The sequence below is a fragment of the Lachnellula hyalina genome (assembly GCF_007821495.1).
Source record: "Lachnellula hyalina strain CBS 185.66 chromosome Unknown contig00002, whole genome shotgun sequence".
Taxonomy (NCBI): Eukaryota; Fungi; Ascomycota; class Leotiomycetes; order Helotiales; family Lachnaceae; genus Lachnellula; species Lachnellula hyalina.
In genome coordinates, this window is record NW_022157116.1 from 1 (window position 1) to 24,053 (window position 24,053).

General features: G+C 46.5%; 5 protein-coding genes across 5 annotated transcripts; 3 read left to right on the forward strand and 2 right to left on the reverse strand.

Moving 5' to 3' along the window:
* Positions 1–763: 763 nt before the first annotated feature.
* USO1 (Intracellular protein transport protein) lies at positions 764–3,809 on the reverse strand (the record flags this gene model as incomplete). Its single annotated transcript, XM_031145166.1, has 4 exons — positions 764–1,123; positions 1,174–2,694; positions 2,746–3,521; positions 3,605–3,809. The coding sequence occupies 4 exons, from the start codon at positions 3,807–3,809 to the stop codon at positions 764–766; spliced, it is 2,862 nt and encodes a 953-aa protein (XP_031009737.1).
* A 529-nt stretch (positions 3,810–4,338) lies between these two features.
* On the forward strand, positions 4,339–7,477 carry rat1 (5'-3' exoribonuclease; the record flags this gene model as incomplete). The annotated part of the gene is made up of 4 exons (XM_031145167.1): positions 4,339–4,399; positions 4,456–5,655; positions 5,726–6,851; positions 6,907–7,477. The coding sequence occupies 4 exons, from the start codon at positions 4,339–4,341 to the stop codon at positions 7,475–7,477; spliced, it is 2,958 nt and encodes a 985-aa protein (XP_031009738.1).
* A 928-nt stretch (positions 7,478–8,405) lies between these two features.
* Nf1 (Neurofibromin) lies at positions 8,406–17,319 on the forward strand (the record flags this gene model as incomplete). The annotated part of the gene is made up of 16 exons (XM_031145168.1): positions 8,406–8,459; positions 8,537–9,530; positions 9,733–10,316; positions 10,363–10,706; positions 10,951–11,071; positions 11,465–12,007; positions 12,118–12,696; positions 12,743–12,902; positions 12,953–13,242; positions 13,295–13,582; positions 13,633–14,004; positions 14,058–14,144; positions 14,198–14,370; positions 14,421–15,097; positions 15,148–16,987; positions 17,040–17,319. The coding sequence occupies 16 exons, from the start codon at positions 8,406–8,408 to the stop codon at positions 17,317–17,319; spliced, it is 7,386 nt and encodes a 2,461-aa protein (XP_031009733.1).
* Positions 17,320–20,579: 3,260 nt separating this feature from the next.
* Positions 20,580–22,032, reverse strand: LHYA1_G000175 (putative oxidoreductase; the record flags this gene model as incomplete). The annotated part of the gene is made up of 7 exons (XM_031145169.1): positions 20,580–20,837; positions 21,003–21,081; positions 21,158–21,233; positions 21,561–21,675; positions 21,723–21,780; positions 21,826–21,836; positions 21,961–22,032. The coding sequence occupies 7 exons, from the start codon at positions 22,030–22,032 to the stop codon at positions 20,580–20,582; spliced, it is 669 nt and encodes a 222-aa protein (XP_031009734.1).
* Positions 22,033–22,841: 809 nt separating this feature from the next.
* dom34 lies at positions 22,842–24,038 on the forward strand (the record flags this gene model as incomplete). The annotated part of the gene is made up of 1 exon (XM_031145170.1): positions 22,842–24,038. One exon carries the CDS (start codon positions 22,842–22,844, stop codon positions 24,036–24,038), a length of 1,197 nt encoding a protein of 398 aa, XP_031009735.1.
* Positions 24,039–24,053: the final 15 nt, after the last annotated feature.

The window sequence follows — 24,053 nt, forward strand, 5'->3', positions numbered from 1 at the left end:
ATTGAGAAGTTGGAGGAGACCCAGAAAGATACCGGTGAGGAGGAAAAAAGGGGTGATAGATGGGATAGGAAAGAGAAAGATGGTTCCGAGTCGAGATCGAGAAGGAATAGGGATAGGGGGAGGAGAGGGGATGATTATGATGATGGGTCTTATTCCCGTTGAATTGATGAGGAACGATGAGAACGGGAACCAGAATGAGAACGAAAAAGAGGCAACGAGTTTATGATGGGAATGGACTATACATATGTGCGTCCTCATAATATTAATGATAACGGCAGAACGGGAACGGAAAAATGGATTTGCAAGATAGAATAACCGAGTATATTTTTGAAAGGAGACTGTAACACTTCCGAGAACCTGCCACTAGGAGCTCAAGGACCTTCATCATGTTCGTTATCACATCTATTCGATAGGTTGCGTAGATCTCAGCACCATTCAAAGAGAGGTTCCTGTTTCGCCTCCCCAGTAAACACCTGGGTAGTGGAACTCAACTCAACTTGCTGATCCGTCATCATAGATCTCTATGTTACCCGTGTGGTGCGTTGAAACCTCAAATATCCTGACACTGCGGTTTTTGTGCATGAAGTTCAAAATGAATTCCTGGAATAATGGAATGTGGAGGTTGTGCGAATTGTTACGTAGTGCCATTTTAGGAACCAAGATATTTAAGACCCATGTATGTATGTAACCGCTTTTAGAACTCGTCTTGTCGCTTGCTGAAATGCTATATCACAATATGTAACAAGGATCAAAGGTATCATCCTCAGTCGACATCATCTGTCTCGTCTCCATCTCCATCTTCGTCGTCGTCGTCATCGTCTTCGCCGTCAGATACATTTTCTCCTAACTCCTTGAGCCGCTCTTTATAGCTATTGACCTTATCTTCCAGATCGCCAAATACCATTAGAAGATCATCAAGTTCGCCCTGAATAGCCGCCTTCTCCTTTTCCTTCTCGACTAGGGCGTCTTCGGCCTTGGCGGCTTTTTCAATCGAGGTCTGGGCTCGTTCCTCGGCCTCGTTAGCCTTTTCCTCCGCACGTTCTAAGCGGCCAATTTGTTCGGCTTTGTTCGCCGAGTATTCATTGTGTGCAGTTTGGAGGTCTTGGAGGTGGTTTTTATTTGCCTGTGATATGTTAATGAATGCTGATCTCAGACAAGGGGGTGACTTCATACCTTCTCAAGGTCTGCCTCCAACTTGCTGACGTGCTTCTGCAAATCTGAGATTTCGGCTTCTGTCCTTTTTCGAATACGTTCGGCATTTGCCTCAGCTGTTTTTTGGACGTGGTCGAGCTGTCTTTGGTGGTCTTGAGAGATTCGCGTCTTTTCGGCCTCGGAGGCTTTCTGCATGATTTCAAGTTGCCTCTGGAGGTCTTGAGTCGCTCGAGACTGCTCTGTTCGTAATTTACTGACTAATATTAGCATTGGATCTGAATCAAAACGAGATGTAATAATATACTCTATGTCTTCTTCATGGTGCTTTTGAAGTGCCTCATTCACGTGCTGGATTCTCGCCAGTTCGATCGTGGATGTCTCTTTCACCCGGCGATGGTCCGCTTGTTCTTGACCTAACTGCCTGCCGACAGAAATTAATTCGTCTTCTGCTTTCTGAAGTGTTTTCGTCTTCTCCTCTAATTGTGATCGCAGTGAGTCCACCATCTCCCGAGAAATACCTTTTTGTACTCCATTCGCAATGACTGGGACTTCCATCCCAGGATCTCGGTCAATTGCACGTAATAGTCGGCTGAAATTGTCCTTGACGAATTCGACGAATGTCTTGTCGAAGAAAACTTCTGGAAGACCACCCTGGGGTGCGGAAATAAGCTTTTGTGGAAGAACTTCATAATCACGTAAAAACGGATGTTGGCGCAACTTCATAAATCGATCAATATACTGATCTCGTCCCATGCGAGAGGCCAGGATTGGATGTATGGTAGCCCTAGGAACAGGAGAGTCCTTAGTAGAGAATTCGTACACAATCCCCAGAAGCATAGCGCACAGCCCTTGAACGAGCATTCCATTCGCGGATGTAGTGTGTAAAACAGCTTGGACTAGACTTTGAATATTGCTACCTTCGCCCAAGAAGTCGTTAACACCATCAGGATCCTCAAATAGCCATCCGCATAGCAGCATGAGGTACGCAACGATTATTCGCTCGTCGACGTTTTTCTGAATCCCAATAACTAAATTGGCTGTTATTGACTGGATGCATGTTACCACTTCTTCGCCCTCTGAAGCATCGCCTTCAGCGACGCTCATAGCTAGAGCTTTCGCATTCCCATCTTCGTAGAGAAGATGGAATAGTATAACAGCTGCTAGCCAATATCGATATGGATCTCCAGAAACATGACTATCCAGCGGTTGCAGAAGAGTAGTTAAAACATTGGCGGTTTCGTCTGCCCCAGACGTATGACCATCAATAGCTCGTCGTAGGAAATGCTTCCTTATCGCAGGATGATTGAAGAAGTATGCTTTGATGCATTCGCAAGCCGCTAATCTGACGTCGAAGACTGCTAGGGTAGGAACGCTCAAGGTGAGATCAAGTAAACCATCAATCACGTAAACTTTGGGAATCCCATTCTGTTGCACATTGCCTTCGGTAGAAGGCTCATCTAATACAGAAGTTACCTGTAACTGTGCAAAAGCCTCTTGAAGACTAGGGCTACCCCGTATCAAGTCTGCACATGTGATTAAAGCCTGTGATGGTATCAATAATTAACTCCAGTTTCATTTAGAGAAAGCGCGTACCTCTGCTTTGATTTGTATTTCAGTTTGACGACTGAATGCCAATTGAAGGACGAGAGCTAAGACTCCATGCTGCCAGAAGGAGCCTTGGTTTGCTTGAGTACCAATACCACCAGTGATAAGAAATAATCTTAAGACGGCTAAGAGCGCGTATATGTTCCGATTCCTCTGAACTTTCGCCCACTCAGCAACCTCTTCCTCGGCTCCTTCCCCACCAAGGGCATCATTTAGTAGCTTGGAGAGCTTTGGAACACAGCCAGTTTCACGGAAAAAAGACTGGTTAGACACATTCAGTCTAAGGAGGTTGGCTAGAAGAATTAAACAATCCTCTACTATTCTGTCCCCATGTGAAAGAGAGCCTTCCAATTTGATAATGTTGAATATTCGGTCAAAAACATTCTCGAAAGCAACCACTTTTTGTAGTTCGGAAGAGTTTGGTGTCAAGTATGTCAACAATGATAATGCTTCATTCCGAATAGCCTCCCTTCTCTCATCTAGTACCGAAACGAGTCGCGAAATTCCCAAAGGTGCAGTAAAAATACATTCCTCTGTTCGCTCAGCCCGAGATGCCAAAATGGCAGAGAGAAGTTGTAGAGAGTAGAGTCGAGCGTAGAAATCGTTCGTGTCTAGGAAGTCTAGCAGGAGAGTGATGTTTTCTTGACGTTGTGTAAACTCGTCCGCTATCCATAAAGTAATTTCTTCCGAGGCCTCGGGGCTATTCTCATTGGGGTTGAAGAGCATTATCAGCGTTTCTAGAACCACTTTGACAGTGTCGACATCTATTTAGAGGACAATCAGCATGAAAGATTCTTTAGAGAAGCCCTTGAAGATGTGTTTCCAAAAAATATCACAAAGTACCAACCTTCTCCATCTTTGCTGAGGCTAGCAATCAACTCCCGCAGGGAATCACTGGCCACACTCGCAGGGTAATCTTTCGCAAAACTACGAAGCCCGAGTATAGCTGCACGCCTATCTTCGAGGAGCGTGGAGCTGGCCAAGCGCGAGCTCAGCGTGGATATGGTCTCCCCAACGCTCTGTCTCGCTGGAGCGCTTGCGATATTGAACATTGCTTCACGTGTACCCTAAAAGCCCAGGTATTTGCCATCGAATATCATGAGGTTCGAGTCCAGAGCGAATGTGGATGCTTCATGTTTGCGTTTCGGGATGCTATTCCAACTGATGAATTGAACTAACCTGAAAGCCAAATTGTCCTATTGACTTGACCTTGACTGACTTTCTGGCCCCAGACTTTCGGAGAAAGGTACGGCCGAACCCCGACACACTAGGCCAAAAGCAATGTCGATACCTAGCTAGGCGCAAACCTATAATGTTGCGGACAATGGAAATGCAGGGTACAAGAACAGTAACGAGAACCCTTTCTTTTAAATCTTCAACAACGAACCGCCTCCCTTGTCACCACAAAGGAGCAAAAATATCTAACCTCACAATCGCAGGTGTAGGAGAACCCTAACGCTTGATGACAACGCGTCCGCATTCCTGCAGTCCACTCTCCCCAAAAACTTGGCCCCTGCCCTACCAGGCTACGCTGTACACGACCTCAGATTCTCGCAGCGCTCAATCTTATCGACAGCCAATATGGGTGTTCCAGCTCTCTTCCGCTGGCTAAGCCAGAAGTATCCGAAGATCGTCTCCGGAGGTAAGTTTTGCAATTTTCCTCGTTCTTTTCTGGTCATTACTGACGTCGCGCTCCAGTTATTGAAGAACAACCGCGCGAAATCGACGGGCAGCAGATTCCTGTCGACATCAGAGGACCAAATCCCAATGGAGAAGAGTTCGATAACCTATACCTTGACATGAATGGCATTGTTCATCCATGTTCGCATCCGGAAGATGGACCTGCCCCCAAAGACGAAGAAGAAATGATGTTAGCCATTTTCAAATACACGGATCGAGTTGTCAATATGGTTCGTCCGAGGAAGTTGTTGATGATTGCTATTGATGGTGTTGCTCCGCGCGCCAAGATGAATCAGCAGCGCTCTCGACGCTTCCGTTCTGCGCAAGAGGCCCAGGAAAAAGCACAAGACAAAGCTGAGCTCGCCAAGATGTTAAAGTCGCAAGGCGGCCGCATCGAAGAGGAAGAGATCAAGAAGGCTTTCGACAGCAACGAAATCACACCCGGTACCCCTTTTATGGATACCTTAGCTGCTAGCTTGAGATATTGGATTGCCTACAAACTCAACAGCGACCCCGCATGGGCAAAGGTGAAAGTTATCATTTCCGACTCAACCGTCCCAGGAGAAGGTGAACATAAGATTATGGAATTCATTCGATCTCAAAGATCCTCCCCAGAACACAATCCCAACACAAGACACGTCATCTATGGCTTAGATGCCGACTTGATCATGTTGGGTTTAGCAACTCATGAGCCTCATTTCCGCGTTCTTCGAGAAGATGTCTTCGCGCAAGACTCAAAACCTCGCACCTGCCGCATGTGTGGCCAGGCTGGTCACGAAGCCAGAGAGTGTACTGGTCAAGCCAAGGTAAAGGATGGAGAGCATGATGAGAAGGATAGCGCTCCTCCGCTCAAACCCTTCATCTGGCTCCACGTCTCTGTTCTTCGAGAATATTTGGCAGCCGAAATGTATGTCCCAGACCAACCTTTCAGATTTGACCTAGAAAGAGCTCTAGATGATTGGGTTTTCATGTGTTTCTTTGTTGGAAATGATTTCTTGCCTCATCTCCCTAGTCTTGAGATTCGAGAAAATGGAATTGACACACTGATTGCAATTTGGCGTGACAATATTCCACATATGGGTGGGTATCTTACCAAAGACGGTCATGTCGATCTTGAAAGAGCTCAATTCATTCTTGCGGGATTGGGCAAACAAGAAGATGCCATATTTCGCAGAAGAAAAGAGACGGAAGATAGGAGAGCGGCTGGCCAAAAGCGACGTAAGCTTGAGCAGGAACGTGGTGGTCGGGGGGGGGCGAGGCGGTCGTGGCGGCCGTGGTAGTTTCCAAGACTCGCCATCTAACAGTGGACAGAACGGGCGGCCTTTTAAGGATCAAGCTCCTGTTGGTCTTCCACTGTTTGCTCCGGGTCATGGTGAGGTAGCCAAAGATGCAAAGGCCATGACTCACGATATGGTTGTTAATCGAGGAGCAATTTACAAGGCAAATCTAGCCAACAAGAGCGCTGCGGCAGCTTTGAAAGGCCAAATTAGTGGTTCATCAAACGAAGGCGATGTTGCGGATTCGTCTAATGGAGGTTTAGAGGAGTCGCCAGGATCAGCTTTGGGAAAGCGAAAGGCCGATTTGCTAGAGGACGATGATAGCAGTACACCGGGCCGAAATACACCACAACCTGAGACGCCTCAGACACCTAGTGATGAACCTCCTCCTGATTCCGTCCGCTTATGGGATGAGGGGTATGCTGACCGATACTACGAGCAAAAGTTTGGTGTTGAGCCAAGCGACTTCGAGTTTCGACATAAAGTCGCTAGATCGTATGTGGAAGGACTCGCATGGGTCTTACTTTACTACTTTCAGGGCTGCCCTTCCTGGGACTGGTATTACCCTTATCATTATGCGCCATTCGCTGCAGACTTTGTCGACATCAAAGACATGAAAATCAACTTTGAAAAAGGCAACATATTCAGACCATTCGAACAACTCATGAGTGTTCTGCCTGCGGCTTCGAGACAGGCTATCCCAGAGCTGTTCCATGACCTAATGACTGAACCTGAGAGTGAAATCATTGACTTCTATCCTGAAGATTTTGTGGTTGATCTTAACGGTAAGAAGTTCGCTTGGCAAGGTGTTGCTCTGTTGCCATTCATTGACTCGAACCGACTATTGAACGCCATGGCAAAAAAGTATCCGTTGATGCCTGCGGAAATGGCAGCACGAAATACTGTCGGCAAAGATGCACTCCTTTTTGCGGAAGCTCACGAAGCACTCTACGCCGATATCGCCGATAACTTTTATTCCAAGAAGCAGGAAGCCTCAGAATTCAAATTGAACCCAAAAGTCACTGAGGGTCTAACAGGAAAGGTCGAAAAGAACGAGTCTTATCTTCCCCACGGCTCATTGGTATTTCAATTGAACACCGACGCGATGCCAAGTCTGGACGCTGATCGATCTATCAGGTATGTATCCCTGTTCCCAAAATAATTCCCCGTTGGTTCTGACGTATTTCTCTAGTGTTCATTATGAGATGCCAAAGTCCAAGTTCCTCCATAAGTCAATGCTGTTACGTGGAGTGGAATTCCCCCCTGCTGCGTTGAATCAAGGCGACATTGAACAGACTAAAGGGCGTGCGGCTAGATCAGGTCGTAACCACGGTGGTGCCCCCCTTAATGGAAATGGGCGGGGCCGCAATTCCTTCAATTTTGCTGCTCCCAATCATCAACAGTCACACGACTCTCGAAACAGCTACAATGGCAACAACAATTACCAGCCTCCACCGCCACCTGGCACTGGATGGCAACCTCCTCCTCCAGGGGTAGCTGCTAGGTTTGGGGGACCTCCACCACCACCTCCCGGAAACTATGGATCGTATGGTCAGCCTTATGGATATGGTGGCCGTGGTGGACGAGGAGCTGACCATGGACCGCCCGGTTATTCAAGACCTAATGAGAGCGATTCGTGGAGAGGTGGTGGTAGGGGCGGCGGCACTACCGTCTATCGAGGCAGAGGAGGATCATATCGAGGAGGTGATTCGTATCGAGGGGGAGATTCTCACCGGAATGATTCATGGCGCGGACGACATTGAATTACATGCTTTCCAGTAAGCTCAAGCCTATCCAAAATCGAAACAGTTAGCCTTTCGTATATGCTTTTATAGCTCAATCTCTGTACACTTTGTTTTCGCGTCATGTAGAATAGTCTCAAAATCCCCACAAAAATGAAAAATATTGAAAAATTGCAAGACGATGAACAGTCGTGTGTTTCGTCGACCTTGTCAACCGTGACGGAACTCAGAGATAAGCTTTACTCCTATAACGTCTTACGTCTTCGCCACAAAAAGTTGCGACTTCAAGAAGCATCGCGGGAGACTGAAAAAGCGGCACTCGTTATCATCAATTTTCCTAGCTGTCTCACGGCACATTGTAAACCAGTGGAGCCTTTTCTGTCTAATATAAGGAATTTATAAACAGTCTAGGATTTTGTAATTAGCGGTCCTTGTATAGGGAAGGCCGTAAAACAATATAGGAGTTAATAGCATTGCTATGTGCTATACTATTATTAATTAATTAATAAACGCAAGTATATTTCGCACTATCCAATCCAGAGATTTTGCGTGAATTGACTAAGTTGCTTGTTGTTCACGTGGTGAAGGAAAGCATGGTAGGTATGCATGGGATGAGTTTCTTGCAGGGATCGTCAATGCATGTAACGGTAGGTCGTACAATACGTGGGGCTCTGCGCACTTCAACCTCCCATCTTAAAAGTCAAGACGTTGTCGCAACCACGATACCACCTCCACCGTTTCTATACCATACCATCCACTCCATCTGCTCTTCGCCCCAAGTACTACAACAGTCCTACCCCTAGTTACCCCGGGCTATGTTCGAGGTCCAAGCCGAACCAACGCAATTACGCTATCCTCAGTCGATAGGGAATATACATGTTTGTAGCCAAAGGCACATGCCTGGATCTGTTGCTTGGGTTGGCATAACGGGCAGGTCCAGTTTCCAGTCATGAATGGGGACTTGAATCTAGTGGTTACACTTGTAGACCGGCTAACAACGAGGGTATATTATCATTCAATCCGCGCTGAACACTTATAGCCCGTGTTTGTTCTCTGCTGATTGTACCTTTCCTCCCACAGCTGCCACACCGAACCGGATCCACTTCGGGCGATTTTGCACAAGATGAGATTGTTGTCCTTACCCGGTCAACTCTTGTCGGTGTCAGTGTTTCTTGCATTGGAGATGTAGTAAATACCCTCGTGCACCTACTAGAGAACCTCTCCAAGTCGTACAAAGGAATACACACCCACCCGATCCACGTCCTCCATTCCGAGTTATATATTCTTGATCTTCTAGCAGAGTCGTGCGCAACGCACTGGGATGGTGTGAATCCAAGTCCAGGCGCATCTAATGGAGATGATAGCCAGAGCTCTGACTCGGAGCCATCGGATTCAGAGGAGGGCTTCAAGCATTCTAGCTCGTCAAGATGGCACGGCCAAAGAAGAAGGGCAACCCGAAATGCCCTATTGGCTCGGAACAACCCACCGGGGCCTTTACCGGATGGTACAGTCAAAAGATTGTTAGATGTTGTGAAGGTGTTCTCAAAGCCTATCCCCGAAGATTATGTGCTTCCAACAAGTAACATCTTGGACGAAGACTTCCGCTTGGAAACAGAAATATATCCCGGACAGGACAATGCTACTTCTACAAACGGGCATCTTGGTGACACTGAAGCTTCCGAGCTACTTCTTGACAAGACTGATGCTATTGATGCGCATATCAGAAGGATTATAGAATACGTATCGTTCTCTAATTGGCCCCGAGTCCTCGAGTATCTCAAACATAGCCTACTGCATGCGGCTCGCCCAACTGCTGGGAGTGCGGTGCAAACCGCCTTTGCGCCTGAGGATGACAGGAGTGCACTAATCACATTTAAATTCATCTCCACGTTCTGGGTTGACAGTCACAAGTTAGGTATTGTTATTCAAGAGTTATGCGGCACTTTCTTGCACTTGCGCAAATGTTTCCAAGCAACAGTGGCGATCGTGGTACCATTGCTGATCACCAGGTGGCTGGAGAGAAACCCTGATGAATTCATAGATCTTCATTCTATGCATAAAAGACTAGATGGGGGTATGCATAACTTCTCATTGGATTCTACGATGATTTAATATACACGTGGGAAAAGTACGCCGTTGATGGGCTCACAGTTGTTCATGATTTGCCCCCAGCAATATTTTCCTTCAAACCTTAACAACACTCCTGTGGACTACTTGTCCCGCGTTACTACTGTCATCCTCGGAAGATAATGAGTTTATATGCTGACCCAGTACAGGAGCGGAAACACTTTTCGACATGACAAACACGATGTTCGATGGGGGGAAAAGAAAGGCCCTCCTTTATCCTTTTCAAACATCGCTCATTTTATTACTCCCTGATGTGTTTGAAGTTGCAAGCAACATGCGAGATGTGAAGAGTAGTAGTATATCGAAGAAAGTGTCCTTCCTCGAAATGCTCAGGAAAGCCCTAAGAAACAGGAACGAGACACCTATCTTTTGTATGACTATCGTCTTGAGAGCTGCGCGACATTTCGATCCAGATAGCGATGCAGCCATTCTAAGCTACGCTTTTGATATCCAGGAAGAAGTTCGAGAGGCCGTATTCAGGAGAACTACTGCCGATATAGACTCACCATACATTGACAACACTCTCATGACTGCTACCTTCGTCAGTCTAACGCATATCAATTTCGAGCATTGTGTCGAAAGTCTTGCACCTCTTTGTCTTGCTTCCAACGCACCTCACAATTTCAAACTCTCCGCGATGGCTGCCTGTACTCATTTCGCAAGGCAACCAAATGCCCGGGAATACCAACCCTTGTTTGAGCAGGTCGCAGACTTCATTCGAGTAAATCTAATAGTATGTTGTCTAGTAACGGTCAAGCTATTATGCTAATGTGTTCAAGCGTCCATCTGCAAGACCCCGAGACTCTTATCCCGTTGAGCAATACACCCTCCTAAAACCACATGGAAACGCGACTTCAGATATTATCTTTAGCATTTTAACATTTTTGGAAGCATCGCCTCGTACTCTCCGCGCCGGTACTCACCCTGGTTCTCCTGCCTGGTATCGTTTCGTCGAAGATATATTAGACAGTTTCGTCTTTTACCTAGTCTCAGACGACGATCGTATCAGAAAAATGGCATGCACGGTTGCTCGCAAGCTTCTCATAAGTGGCGCTCGTCCCATTGAATATCAAAGTGAGAATTTTGATATTCAAGCTTATAGGCATACCTTCTGGAAGTCAACGTAAGTCCCAAATGTTGATTCGAAGTAATGCGTTGTGTGGCAATATTTTAAACTCAAACCTTTATTGCATTACAATAAGGGTTGGTTGTTTCCCATAGTCTTTTAACCCCCTTGCAGTCTCTTGTCTCATGTGTGGAGCCCGAATCTTCTTGTTCTGCCATGCCAATATTGGGTGGCTGAAGATGACATTATTTTCTTGAAAATCTTGCCGTATATAGGAGTCTTCAGCTAACAAGTTTCCTAGATCTACTCTTCTCATAGCCCTTTGCGAAAAGCTCCTTAACGATTGCGATGATAAACACTCTTCACTCAAATTTATTCATGATTATCTAGAGTCGCGGCTAGTACTTCTAAAAGACTTCAAGGTCTGTCGTCAACTCCTACTTTGCTTGTTTTACCTCGGCTCCAATCATGAATCACAAAGTCATAAAGTAGGAATTAAGAGCTAACATCGCTTTCAGGAATTGACTGACTTAGACGAAGACTACCCTTTCAGGGTAACGGCTTGTTCAAAAATAGGAACTTTATTGTTGGTATCTATGTGTTCGACGGATCTTTCAACTTGCCAGCTAGTCACTAGATGCATTAGTCTATTTTGTGAAGAGGCGCAGCTTGTAAAAGAATCAGCCTCGGCCAAAACACTGACACCTACTTTGCGAAATTTTGAGGTATGCTTAGAGATATCGTCGCGGAATTTTCGTTTTACTGGCTTAGTTGCTTTTCAAAAACGAGCCCGGGGTTTCTTAAGACAACTGCAGTATCCCTCACCTACCATTATCGCCGCATGGGAGATCGTCTTTGATGCCTGGTTGAAATTATCAAAACAAATATTTTCCAGCTCCGCGGAGCCCACTGAAGAGAAGACTCTTGTAGAGTGGCGTAACTATTCCGGATTCCTTGCATCTGTTGGAGGAACATGCGTCTCAGACCGGACTCCGGCACCAGAGGACTCCCAGCTAGCTGGTTTACGATGGATTGACAAAGTTTCGCCGGAAAACTCCGATGATACACTCTTGACGATATATTTGAAACAAAGTGTTCAACTACTCGCCAGCAACAATGTAAGGATACGAGAAGCAACAAGGGAAACACTTTCCACCGAATTGGCGTCGGCACTGTACTTGCCCTTGTTTGAGACTCTGGAAACGGAGCTTGAAGTATTGTTTGACAGCCCACGAACCAACACGTCGCTCTCTATCGAGTCACGCGTCATATTTGCTGAGCAGGCCTCTGCTTTGCTTAAAAGCACTGTGGACAAACTAGGCGGGCCTGCTGATGCTGGGGCATCTTTGTCTATTGATGTTGGCGCACTCACGCTCAATTTCGCAAATTCTTGGATGAGCTGATGGAAAATGCGAGCATCATACGGGTCAAGATCAAAATATGTCAACTGTGCGAGACAGTCACACAGAAGAAGGAGCTTCTAAATTTAAGGCACGATGTGCGTATCCGGAATCAATTACTGGAAATAGTTTTTAGCTGGATAGCTCGCCCTGGTACGCCAAATGATGCTATTCATGCCGCTGGGGCTAGAGCGGATGAAATTCTCCGCCTTCAAAAAGATCTCGACCGAGCGTGTCTTAAAGCTTTAGCAGATTTGACTTATCGACTCCCTTTACAACCGGCTGAGGGTCAAACTGATGCGGATACAAGCGACCTAAAGTCACAAATGTTCCACACGTACTTTAATCGTTTTCTCTCCTTGTTGAACTATGAGTCCACAGATCTTGGACGGAATGGAGTACGATCGATAACCACTGCCAACGACGAATCCATGACCACTCCCGAACTTGCCATCACTGCTCTTTCTAACCTTTTGAGTGCGAACATCGATGTTGGCCTGAAACATTCCCTGGGCATTGGCTACCATGAAGATCTTGACATTAGGACAGCTTTTGTCAAGGTCCTCTGCAATATCCTAATACAAGGTGCCGAGTTCAACAACTTGTCCGATGTAGCCGTGAATGAGAAGTATGACGAGCTTCTTGAGGTGAGTACCACTGAAGCAAGTTCTCAGCATCCACTAATAATTTCAGTTGCTCATTAATGATATGGATTTGACGATTGCTCTTTGCGATGCATGCCCCAGTACCGAAGTCGATGAAATGACAATCTCTTTGCTCAATATATTCGACTCGAGGGGCCTCGGTTTTGTTTTACTCGAGGCACTCATTGAGCATGAGGTTGATGAAACCGGTACAGCTCGCCGATTAATACCATACATCATTTGACTAACAAGTTTCTAGAAAGTGAAGCCGAACTTCTCCGGAGAAACTGTGTGGCGACGAAAATGCTGTCTGTCTATGCCAAGTGGAAAGGCGCAGCCTACCTTAAAGCAACACTACAGAAGGTACTTGAACGGCTTGTTCATACATCTAAGGATCTCGACCTGGAACTCGATCCTGCTCGAACAGCTTCTGTTGAGGAGCTGCAAAAGAACGCGCTTCAGCTTCGTGTTGTTACTAAGGTCTTTATTGACGACATCTGCAATTCCGCAGTGCATATTCCAGTATCGTTCAGGAGAATATGTAGCATTGTAAGTTATGAATGGACAACAATAACTCACAACGTACTAACACATGTCCCAGATATCCAGTGCGGTCATGAAGAGGTTTCCAGAAGCAAAGTTCACCGCAGTGGGAGCCTTCATATTCCTACGATTCTTCTGTCCAGCCATCGTTGCTCCCGATGTAGAGGGCTTGATAAGCTCGCCGCCTTCCAAAGAGATGCGGCGTGGGCTCTTGCTCATAGCTAAAGTTGTACAGAATTTGGCCAACAACGTTTTGTTCGGAGCAAAAGAGCCGTATATGTTCCCTCTAAATGATTTCTTAACGCAGAACATATACCGTGTCACCACATTTCTACGAGAGATATCTGTTCGTTACCACCAGTCCTTTCAATCAGATATAATATCTAACCAAATCAGGTACCTCCAGACGTTGTAGATCCTGCCATTGACTCGGAGTCTTTTGATTTTGGTTCTTGTGTTGCGCTTCATAGATTCTTGTACGATCATTGGGATCATGTGCGCCAGAAGATAGTCTTTCACGAGAGGAAGGGGGCATTTATTACAACTTTGGACGTTGGCACAGGCCAGATTCCTATACTGGATTCGCTTCGGAAACTTATTTCAAACTTGGGCCCTCCTCCCATGGATGTCTCATGGAACAGGCCTGCAACCTCACAAAATAGTCCGCCGTCATACTCTCGCTTCCAACACTTCATGCTCCGAAACGCCGGCAGGAATACAGAATCGCTGGCTTCCACCAGGTCTATATACGATGGCGGGGAAAGTAAGGTAAGTTCAAATGGGCATTTGTTCTTGCTTGTGTTTTCCTAATTCCGATATAGGATGGTCTCCCGATGATATGTATTATACTTCGAAATATTGATACCGAAGCTGTGGACTACGAGCTCCTTTTATTCGGCTATCTGAAAGTACGTTACTCCTTAAGCCTTGACTAAACCTGAGCATTTCTTGATTATCATAGATTGCGAGCCGCATGTGGCACCGGCCTTTTGGTATACTTATAGATGCAACATGTTACAACGGTCAGAACGAACCTCAAGATGCATTATTTCGAAAGCTAGACCTCTTGACGCCTTCCGAGCTATCGAGGCAGCTACAGAAAGTGTTCGTGTACAATATGAACAGTGCATTCCGGTAAATTTACTTAGGCTGGATGGGAATTCGGATGCTAATTTAATTATCAGTAAATGTTTTCGTCGCATCTTACGACTAGCAGCAAAGAGCGAGATTAGTGCTTTCCACCCGACGAAAGTAGATTATTATATGATTGGGAGCCTTCAAGACTTACAAGCCCACTTCCATCTCAGTCAATTGCACCTGCCAAAAGAAACAATCAGCGTTGTGACAGACACCAGATTTGTCTTTCAGCCCATTACCAGGCTGTCCAAAACAAAGGGTAAGGTTGAAGTAGTGATTAAAGTAGGGAGCCAATTCATCCAGGTAACGTCTACTAAGAAACAGGAGGTTGTTCCTGGCTTGAGGATGAGCGCCACCGTCAATGACATCTTTCGTCTTTCTGAAGTAGACGAAGCTCCGACCTCGATACAGACCGAAGATGATACGGCTTTTGGTCTACGTACGGAAAATGGCAAGATCGTGATGTACTTCACGAGTCCAAGGAAAATAGATATTCTTCAAGCAATTCGTGGGGCAAAAGCCAAATATGGCAAAGAATTGAGGACGCTCAAGTCTTTCGAAAGGCTTCTTCGACCACAAGATGTGCCTGGAACTCTTCTGAATATCGCCTTGACCAACATGGCGAGCTCCGATCAAGTCCTTCGGCTAGCTTCTTACAACCTACTTTGTGCACTTTGCCGGGCATTCAAATTTGCGACCGATTCAAAGTTTCTAGGTGCAAAGGGTGTGTAAACTATTTTCTGTAATTTTGGTACTGAAAGCTAACTTGGCTAGAACTTTGTGTTCCTTTGCACCCCTCCCGTTTCATCGTCGACATAAGTCAGCAACTTGCACAGTCTGAGCCACAGCTCACAGCGGATTTCCTCAACGAGTTTTTTGTAGGATGGGAAAGCTTTCCGTATTCACAACGCCCATTAAGTCTTGCATACATGGCTCCGTGGTTGCCAGGCCTTCGCACGAGTTTGATTCCAACAGATGATGATAGTGACAAAGCCAGGGAGAAAGTTGCCGCAATTTTCAGAAAGCTTATCGACGTCGCCATATCCGATATTGTTCTCAGCACAACCCTCGAGCAAAGTGTTTGGCCGGCCATCTGTCGCGACGAGATCTATACCGACATATTCCTGGAAGAGGTTTCCAAAGCCGCTCTCGCATTCGGCCTTGATGACGAGCGAACCGAAATTTTAGGCTCCGTCGTCGCTTCCTTGGGGACGATTACCATTCGAGGCAAGCTGCTTTCACGTCTCCGGAAGGCGCTCAATAGGACTTCTCTACGTCCGAGCAGGCACCTGCCGGATAACACTGTATGGAACGAGATTTGTGTGCTGCTTCGACTGTGCCTCTCGGCTTCATTTGATAGCGGAATTCAGTCTCAGCTATACTTGCCAGAACTCTTTCATCTCGTTACTATGCTCGCCAACACTGGCTCAACAAATGTCAGGCTCATGGTCCATCGACTGCTTGTTAATACTATTCATGCTATCTGCACGACGTTTCCTCTCGAAGAAAATAAACATGCGAGGCTGAAAGTTCTACTCTTGTCACTCTCGGAACCGCGAAATGATTCGTTATTCAACCTATCTATTCGAGAAGGCGCCTCAATCTCGTCTTCTCAAGACTCCGGCATTCCAGCATTAAATGCTACAGAATCTCTGGCCATTCTACTATCAGAAGTCAGTACTATTGCCGCAACTACTGTCGACATGTCCAATGCATGGCGCTCCAGGTGGATGAGTTTGGTCGCTAGCACTGCTTTCCAAAGTAATCCCGCAATCCAACCTCGTGCCTTCACAGTCATGGGGTGCTTAGCCCGAGAAGATGTGGATGATGATCTTCTCTACCAAGTTCTTGTTGCTCTCAGGAACAGCATGACTCGTTTCATGGACGAGGGCGACAGTGAGATGCTCATTGCAATTGTCACGTCCTTAACCAAATTGATGGACAAATTACCCCCAGCTTCTCGATACGGCATGCAACTCTTCTGGCTTGCGCTATCGCTTGTTAGACTCGTTCCGCTTCCGCTTTTCAACAGTACTGCTTTATTTCTGGAGGCAGTTGTGAGCAATCTTGCAAAGTCCGGTGATTTCAAAGATGGCCAAATGGTTACAACACTATTGCAGGGCCGCTTGCCTCTCGAAGATGCGGCTTTACAACTTGACGAGATCTACGGAATTCACTTCAACTTTGAAAACTTCCACTTCGCCGTTCTGGCATGTTTAGTCAAAGGTCTCACCGATACGACCACAAGAGCTACGGCTATTCGCGTCTTCACCACTTTCCTTGAAATCACAAATGCCAATTCCCTATCTGGAATAAGATTTCCTCGGGACCTCACCTGCGTGCCTTATTTAGCGATTCTTGTCGGTAGAGCCATGACTCCTCATGAGGTCAAGAATAATGTCTGGGTTTCTGGCTGGGCACATCTAGGGGAGAAAGTGACGCCTGAAGAAGTTTACCGTATGATCGAGTCCGTATCGATCAAGGATAAGGAACTTCTACTCAACCTGGTAATTTCAATCGTAGACTTCCGATACCTCGAAGATTCGATCCAGAATCGTGGCTTGTTGTGGATCAATAGGGTCGCTGTTAAGCGACCTAATATAGTGCTTCATCTGTAAGTCATATCCTCGATGTGCCCCCAAAAAGAACCAATGCTGAGATTGTAGATGTGCGCCGGTCATTCGCATTTTAGACGAAGTACTCATGTCATGCCAGAATCCGGTCACTCTTGAATCTGCGCATCAATTAATGCGCACAATGACATCCAGCCCCAGGTTTTCGGACGCAATGGATACTGCAGAAATGCTGGAAGACGTCCTTGATGGCATCGGTTTCGGCGGCCTATGGCGCTCCTCTACATTTCATAGTCAGAACGAGCACGAAAGACAATGCACTGCTCTCACAGACAAGCTCATTGAGGTAAGCTCTTGCACCGAAGCTCTCTAGGATCCGGACTAACATTTTCATCACAGCTTATTGTCGCGTAAAAGTTCTTGAAGAGGCAGACGACCAGACCAGTATGGTTTTGTCATCCGGATACTACATATTATTATGTTTGACGATGTATGATAACCATCTGAACTGATGAATTACGACAACAAAAGCGGGCGATGTTTTTTTTTTTTTTTTTTTTGGTTTCCTTTTGAATATATTGATACCCTTTTCATAGACGTTGTTTTTCTACAAAAGCGACATCTTATCTTGAAAAGCGAATATAGTTTGGTTATTATTGGTTGCATCGCGCTTGCTTCGTTCTGCTATAGTAGTGATTGTTGCATGTTGTGTTGTATTTCCTCGTGATGCTAAACTCCGATGGCAGGTACAATCTGCGATTTCCATGCTCCCATTGGTGTAATCATGTATAGCAAACGTTCTAATACTCGTAGGGGAGCTGTCTCAGGAAGAACCAAACGGCGAGTATTTCCCAGTATTCATAGCTTGAAGCACACTCCGAGATGGCAAGGAATATCGAGTCGAATTACGGAGGTAGATGCGCTTTTCAAGGGGCAGTTGGTGTTTGTTGGTTTTCTTCTGTTGAGCACAAGGAAAGGACGACCAGAAACACTCAGCCTAAGGCAAGTAGTGAAATGGGAAGGAGTAGAGTGTCAGATAAGTCAATTAAGGCTCGTCAATCTACATCTACATAAAGGCTATGTCATCATTCCTTCCATCCTAAAAAAATCTGGGTATCTTATATTTCCATCCTATCCATGCCTGTAAACCCATACGCCAACCATAAAAAGGTGTCTCAAGTCCCTCACCCAACAGATATATACACGGACTTGTTTTTCAATCCGACCCAGTATTTGAGTGCCTCTACTCCAATGAATTCAAGCTATTCGACGCCTCGGATGACTGAACGTTAACCCCAATTTGATATTTTCGAATAAATTGGATCAATGAACGAACGTGCGACCACGAGATCAGCTTAGGTGCGTCGTGCAGTCGTAAGTCGTAGTAGGATGCTGCCCCCACGGCATATTTGCATCCTCAAGATTAGATGTAGGATAGGCTTGCCGAGCATCTCAAGGAAATGCGAGTAATTCCTGGGAGCATCCAGCAAAGTCATCACCATAATCCGACGCATTTGACTTGACACGCGACAAAGTCCTCTTTGCCGCCCTTAAAGGTTTCTCCTTCTGTACCATATGGGCAGCTGCTGCGAGGGTCTTGCTTTCGTGAAGCGCAGCATGTAGCAAATCGTCCTCCTTTTCCCGAAAAAATCGTGGTTTCTCTCGCAAGGGTTTGGGAGACGGAGCTAATGTCGTCTCTTCCCATTTTGGAAGAGCTCGACTAGGCGTTGTAAGTTCCTCCAAATCCTCTGCCGAAAGGCTAATATCTTGCGTGGAGAACATGCCGGCAAACGCATCATCAGGAGCTGGTTTTCTGGGACTTATTTCCCTGGAAACTTGCGTGTTCGAGGGTATATCGTCAGCATCTTCGAGGATTTCGCGTAATTGTTGACTCGGACTTGGGCAGAAGCTATCGATGTTATCCTCCAAAAAAGCTTGCGTCGCTGATGGCGGGATATTGGCAGGTGTTGTAGGATATTTCCTGGCCGCGGGTTGAATTGTCGGTCGTTTTTTGTCGGGGGAAGGTGCAAATGATATGGCCTTTTTAACCTTCAAGGGGATTGAAAGTGGTGGCATATTGACCGGACGTTCTTTCAACGGTGGCCTATGTAAAGACGCTACTCCGAATGGCGTTTGTTCCCCCTGTTTTTCCAATGTCTTTTTATAATTTGGCTGGTTGGTTGATCTTTGATTCCTAACTAGCCTGCCTGGTGTAGGCTTTAAAAGTGAAAGCACGGGTGTTGAATGCTTTTGGACAGAGTTGAATCTTGCATCCGCTACTTCTGATATTAGCTGGGAGGTAGGTGCCATATCTGCAAGCTCCTGAGAAGTGACACCAGGAAATTCCTCACTTGACGCCAATACAGGCATGGCTTGCGACGTGTTTCCGGTCGGCAGTTGGCGCCGAGTTTCAAGATTCGGGGTATGGGCTTTCAAAATAGCTGGATCTGCTTTGATAGATGGAGTCGCAGAGTCAAGGTCTCGTTCCAGGCTATCACATTGTGATAATGAGGGGAATTCTCCAAAATCGATGTCCGATAGCTCCTTTTTCAAGGGCGCAAGTTTTGAGATATCCTCACCCTTCTTCGTAGCCATTGTAGCTCTAGTATTATTCTCTGATGTGACTGATCTTAACAAGGAGGGTTTTCGAAAGTTGGGAGCCAATGGCCTAGGTCTGTTTACAGATGGTGGTTTCGGGGGAACATTTTCCTCTTTTATTGAGACTGAAGAGCTGTCAAGCCTTTCGAGAATACCGGTTTCTGATAGAGCAGGAAACTCTCCAAACTCATCATCGGAATCATGGTCGACAGCTATCCGTTTCGCAGGAGATACACCACCCAGTACACCATCTATGGTTCCATCCGAGTCTTCGGTGATATCATCAAGCTCCTCCCAGTTCCTCTTACTCCCGCTCCTTACGAATCTCGATATTCTTTGCTGGCTGGAACGCACGTATTTGCTGGGTTCGGGAAGTCCCATCTTCCTCCTGGTCTCTTTTTCTGCCTGGGCCTGCGCAGTCTTCTTCTCTCGAGCAGCCTTGGCTTTCGCAGAATTCTTTTCCTTTTCATACTCTTTTTTCTGTTGCGCTAGCTCCGCCGCATCGGCCCGTCGTTGTTCTGCTCGAGTCATTCGTATTCCTCCTCGGTTTGATTTCTGGTAAGCCTTTTTGGCAGCCTTGCTTGTCATGGGTGGTTTCGGCCCAGTGGGATTGGCTAAAGTCGTCGGCACCAGCTCAAAGGTGCGCTGCCGTCCCGCCATGGCTTCACCTGGGCGAGACTGAAGTCGCAGGATTGGCGTAGGGGGTGTGGGAGTGGGGGGTGGGAGATGGTATTGGAGATGTAGGTGGTGGAGGAAATGTCGTTGTCGCTTGTTGGCCTCTCATTGGTCCAATTGACGTGTTGGCGACGCGGGGTAAATATTTACACAGCCGTCGCCGTCCATGGTTCTGAAAGTCAGAAATCAAAAGTCACTCTAAAAGTCTGATAATGAACGAATTTGGTGATTTCACTTCAAAGATTTTCGAAAGCATCCATGTTGCCATGAACTTCATATTCTAAATTGGAAGGTGCGTTCCTGCAGCTTTGGCTAATCCCTCCAGGCTCAAGGACTTCTACCGCCTTCATCATACCTCCCTTAGTCTTGAAGAGTTGCCTTTGTAGGATCCCAGCAGCACGGCGAGTACTCATCGGTCTCTAGACTCTTCATGTCCTCCGCCGTCAACTCAAAATCGAACACGTCCGCATTCTCTAATATCCTACTGGGCGTGACACTCTTTGGAAGCGGCACAAAGCCTCTCTGCAAGCTCCATCTCACCAAAACCTGAGCGGCTGTCTTGCCATACTTCTTAGCCAAAGGTTGAATCAGCTTGTCCTCAAGTCTCTCACCACGCACCTACGAAGAATGGTGGGTTAGTTTACATACTTGGGGTGATTTGAGGAGCGTGCAAAAAATGTCTCGAGCCCCGTGGGGTTTTCTTGGACCCAGCTCCAAGGACAAGCTTGAGAATACTTGAATTATTGCCGAAATAAGAAATAACAAGGATCACAAGTAGCCTACCAAGGGTGAATAGGCCTCGAGGATCACACCGCGCTTCTGACACCATCCGACGATGTCAGGACGTTGAAGCCAAGGGTGCCTATGACAGAAGATGTCAGCATTCAGAACCTTGAGTCAGGTCGCAGAGATTCTGGGTAATTTCAATGGCAACTTACAGTTCCCATTGCCCAACGCTGATGACACCACCTTTGCCCTCGCCTCGCTCTTCCTCGAGCTCTTTGATATGAGTCTCTAATTCATCGAGGTGATGAACACCGTAATTACTGATTCCCAGGCTACGAATCTTTCCCTCCTCAGTGGCCTCGACGAGTGCCTTCCAAGAGCCCTTTCGGCCTTCTGAACCACCCTACAATCACCATCTCGGAGTCAGTATTGCCTCGAATAGTAGAGTTGACAATCTCCCACGAGGAGTAAAAAATCACTCCTGAGACACCCGCAATAGGATAATACATCCGGGCAGTTAACTTACATAAGGAGCATGAATGAGCATCAGGTCAATGTAGTCCAAGCCAGTCACCTTCAAAGTGTTGGCAACATGAGACTTGGTATTATCGTAACTCAAAGTCCTTGTTGGGATCTTGGAGGTGAAGAATATATCCTTGCGAGGGATTCCCGACTTTAGAATAGCACTTCCGCATGCGGCTTCATTCTTGTAGGAAATTGCGGAGTCGACCTGGACAGTGTCAATCAAAAGGACTCAGTGTCTGATTATGGTCGTACATGGCGGTAGCCTGCCTTGAACGATTGCAAGACGACGTCCTCGCATTCTTTTTCCGGGCTTCAGAAGTCAGTAAAGGGGCTACAGGAGCCGGGTTTCTCATACGTTTGATAGACCTATATAATATTAGCAGTCGGCATGACAGAAAAAGCGGCACTAATATATAAGGTCCAAGGCTCAAAGCACGATGGTAATAACTGGAAGTGATGTGTTCTGTCTAGGAAGGTTCAGATAACTTACACCATAGCCTAGGGCTGGAATATCAAAGCCTGAGTCCATGCGAATCACCGAGTTGATGGTCAATGGCGCCATTGTTCTCCTAAATAATTGGGTGTTGGCTCTGTGTGCTCTGAATGAGTTAATAAATATAGAATATATAGAAACCCGCGAGGGAAGCCGATGGTTTTATAAAGTGGGAAGAGGAAGGTGGGGTATCGATTCGCAATCCACCTACTGTACCTAGGCTAGGTAGGTAGGTAGGTACTTTGTACACATCTCGCCAGAGTAAAATGAGGTGCAACAAGTGACAAATAAACGAGATGGTATCTTACAAATTAGTTGTAAGCGCCGATTGTTTGCTTGGGAGGTGCTTTTGAATCAGCCTTACTCTCCATGCTAACGCCGATCTCATGCCGCGCAATCCTTTAGCCTGGTGGTGTATTCAGTTGTTGAATTCCACAAAGGCTTGTGTATAGAAAGTAATACTCGTACTTTGTATCAACATGCATTCCAGATATCTAATATATAAGCTTTGAAATAAAGGAGGGTTACCCCGCGTTTGACGTCATCTATCTCGAACATGAAATTAAGGAAATCTATGGTTGCTATAAAGTCTTCATAAAAGACATGTATTTCAACTGAATAGGCATTATATCTCTTGAATCTCCTGTTCAGTAAGAGAACAATCCTTTATTTCTTGCCTACTGATTTGGCGCCGTCTGCAAGGTTTTCCATTTTAGGCATTAACCACCCCACCATGATTCCAACATTCGATAATGATTCACGCAACCAAATAACCTACAAATCTTACAGATATCCACCGATATATTTCTTCCACATCGAGCAGCACATTTTACCAGATAAGAGTGGATAAGAAGCACACGTCCACGTCGCACCACAAAATGCGTCTCCTAAAGCAAAACATCGAGCGCGACGGCTCTGGCACCGTCACCCTCCTCCCCGAAGAGTCAGAAGACATGTGGCACGCCTATAACCTCATCGCCCCAAACGACCTCTTATACGCCTCCGCCATCCGCCGCATCGTAAAAGAAAGCGCAACGGGCAGCACCTCCTCTCAACGAGTGCGAACGGTCCTCTTGATCCGCGTAACAGGCGTTGAATTCGACGCACAAGCCGGACAACTACACGTCAGCGGACGTGTGTCGGGGGATCATCAGTTTGTGAAGAATGGCGCGTTTCATACCCTCGATCTCGAGCTACAACGGCAGTTTACCCTCGAGAAGAGCGACGGCTGGGACTCGGTGGCGCTGGATGTTGTGAGAGAGGCTGTTAAGCAGGATAAAGAGGGGACGGTGCCTGCAGTTGTGATGCAGGAAGGCCTGGCGAATATATGTCTCATTACGGAGCATCAAACGATCTTGAAGCAGCGAGTCGAGACTGGGGTTCCGAAGAAGAGAGCTGGGAGATCAGGGGATCATGATAAGGGGATGGATAGGTTCTTTCAGGTTACACTGGAGACGCTGTTAAGGCATGTGGATATTACTCAGCCGAGACCGTTGTTACTTGCTAGTCCGGGCTTCACGGCGGCGGGATTCCAAAAATACATTATCGATGAGGCGACGAGGACAGGGAATAAGGCGGTTTTGTCGAACAAGAGCAATTTCGTGGTGGTTCATTCGAGTTCGGGGCATTTGCACAGCTTGAATGAGGTCCTCAAGAGCCAGGCGGTGCTGTCGAAATTAAAGGATACCAAGTACGCAAAGGAGACCAGCTGCATGGACGAATTCATGACATTGCTGCGAAAAGACGATGGGAGAGCTTGGTATGGACCGACGGAGGTGGAGAAAGCTGTTGAGAAAGGCGCCGTTGGACCAAGTGGAGTACTGCTCATCAACAACTCACTATTCCGAAGTCAAGAAATCGGGACAAGGAAACGATGGGTGTCCCTGGTGGATACGGTCAGAGAGGGTGGAGGTGAAGCGAAGATATTGAGTAGTGACCATGAAAGTGGGAAGAGGTTAGAAGGATTGGGTGGAATTGCAGCGATTCTGACATTTCCATTGATGGATTTGGATGAGGATGAAGAGACAGAGGAAGAAGATACCCCTGATGGAACAAACGGGGAGCCCATAATATAATATGTATTCGGCTAC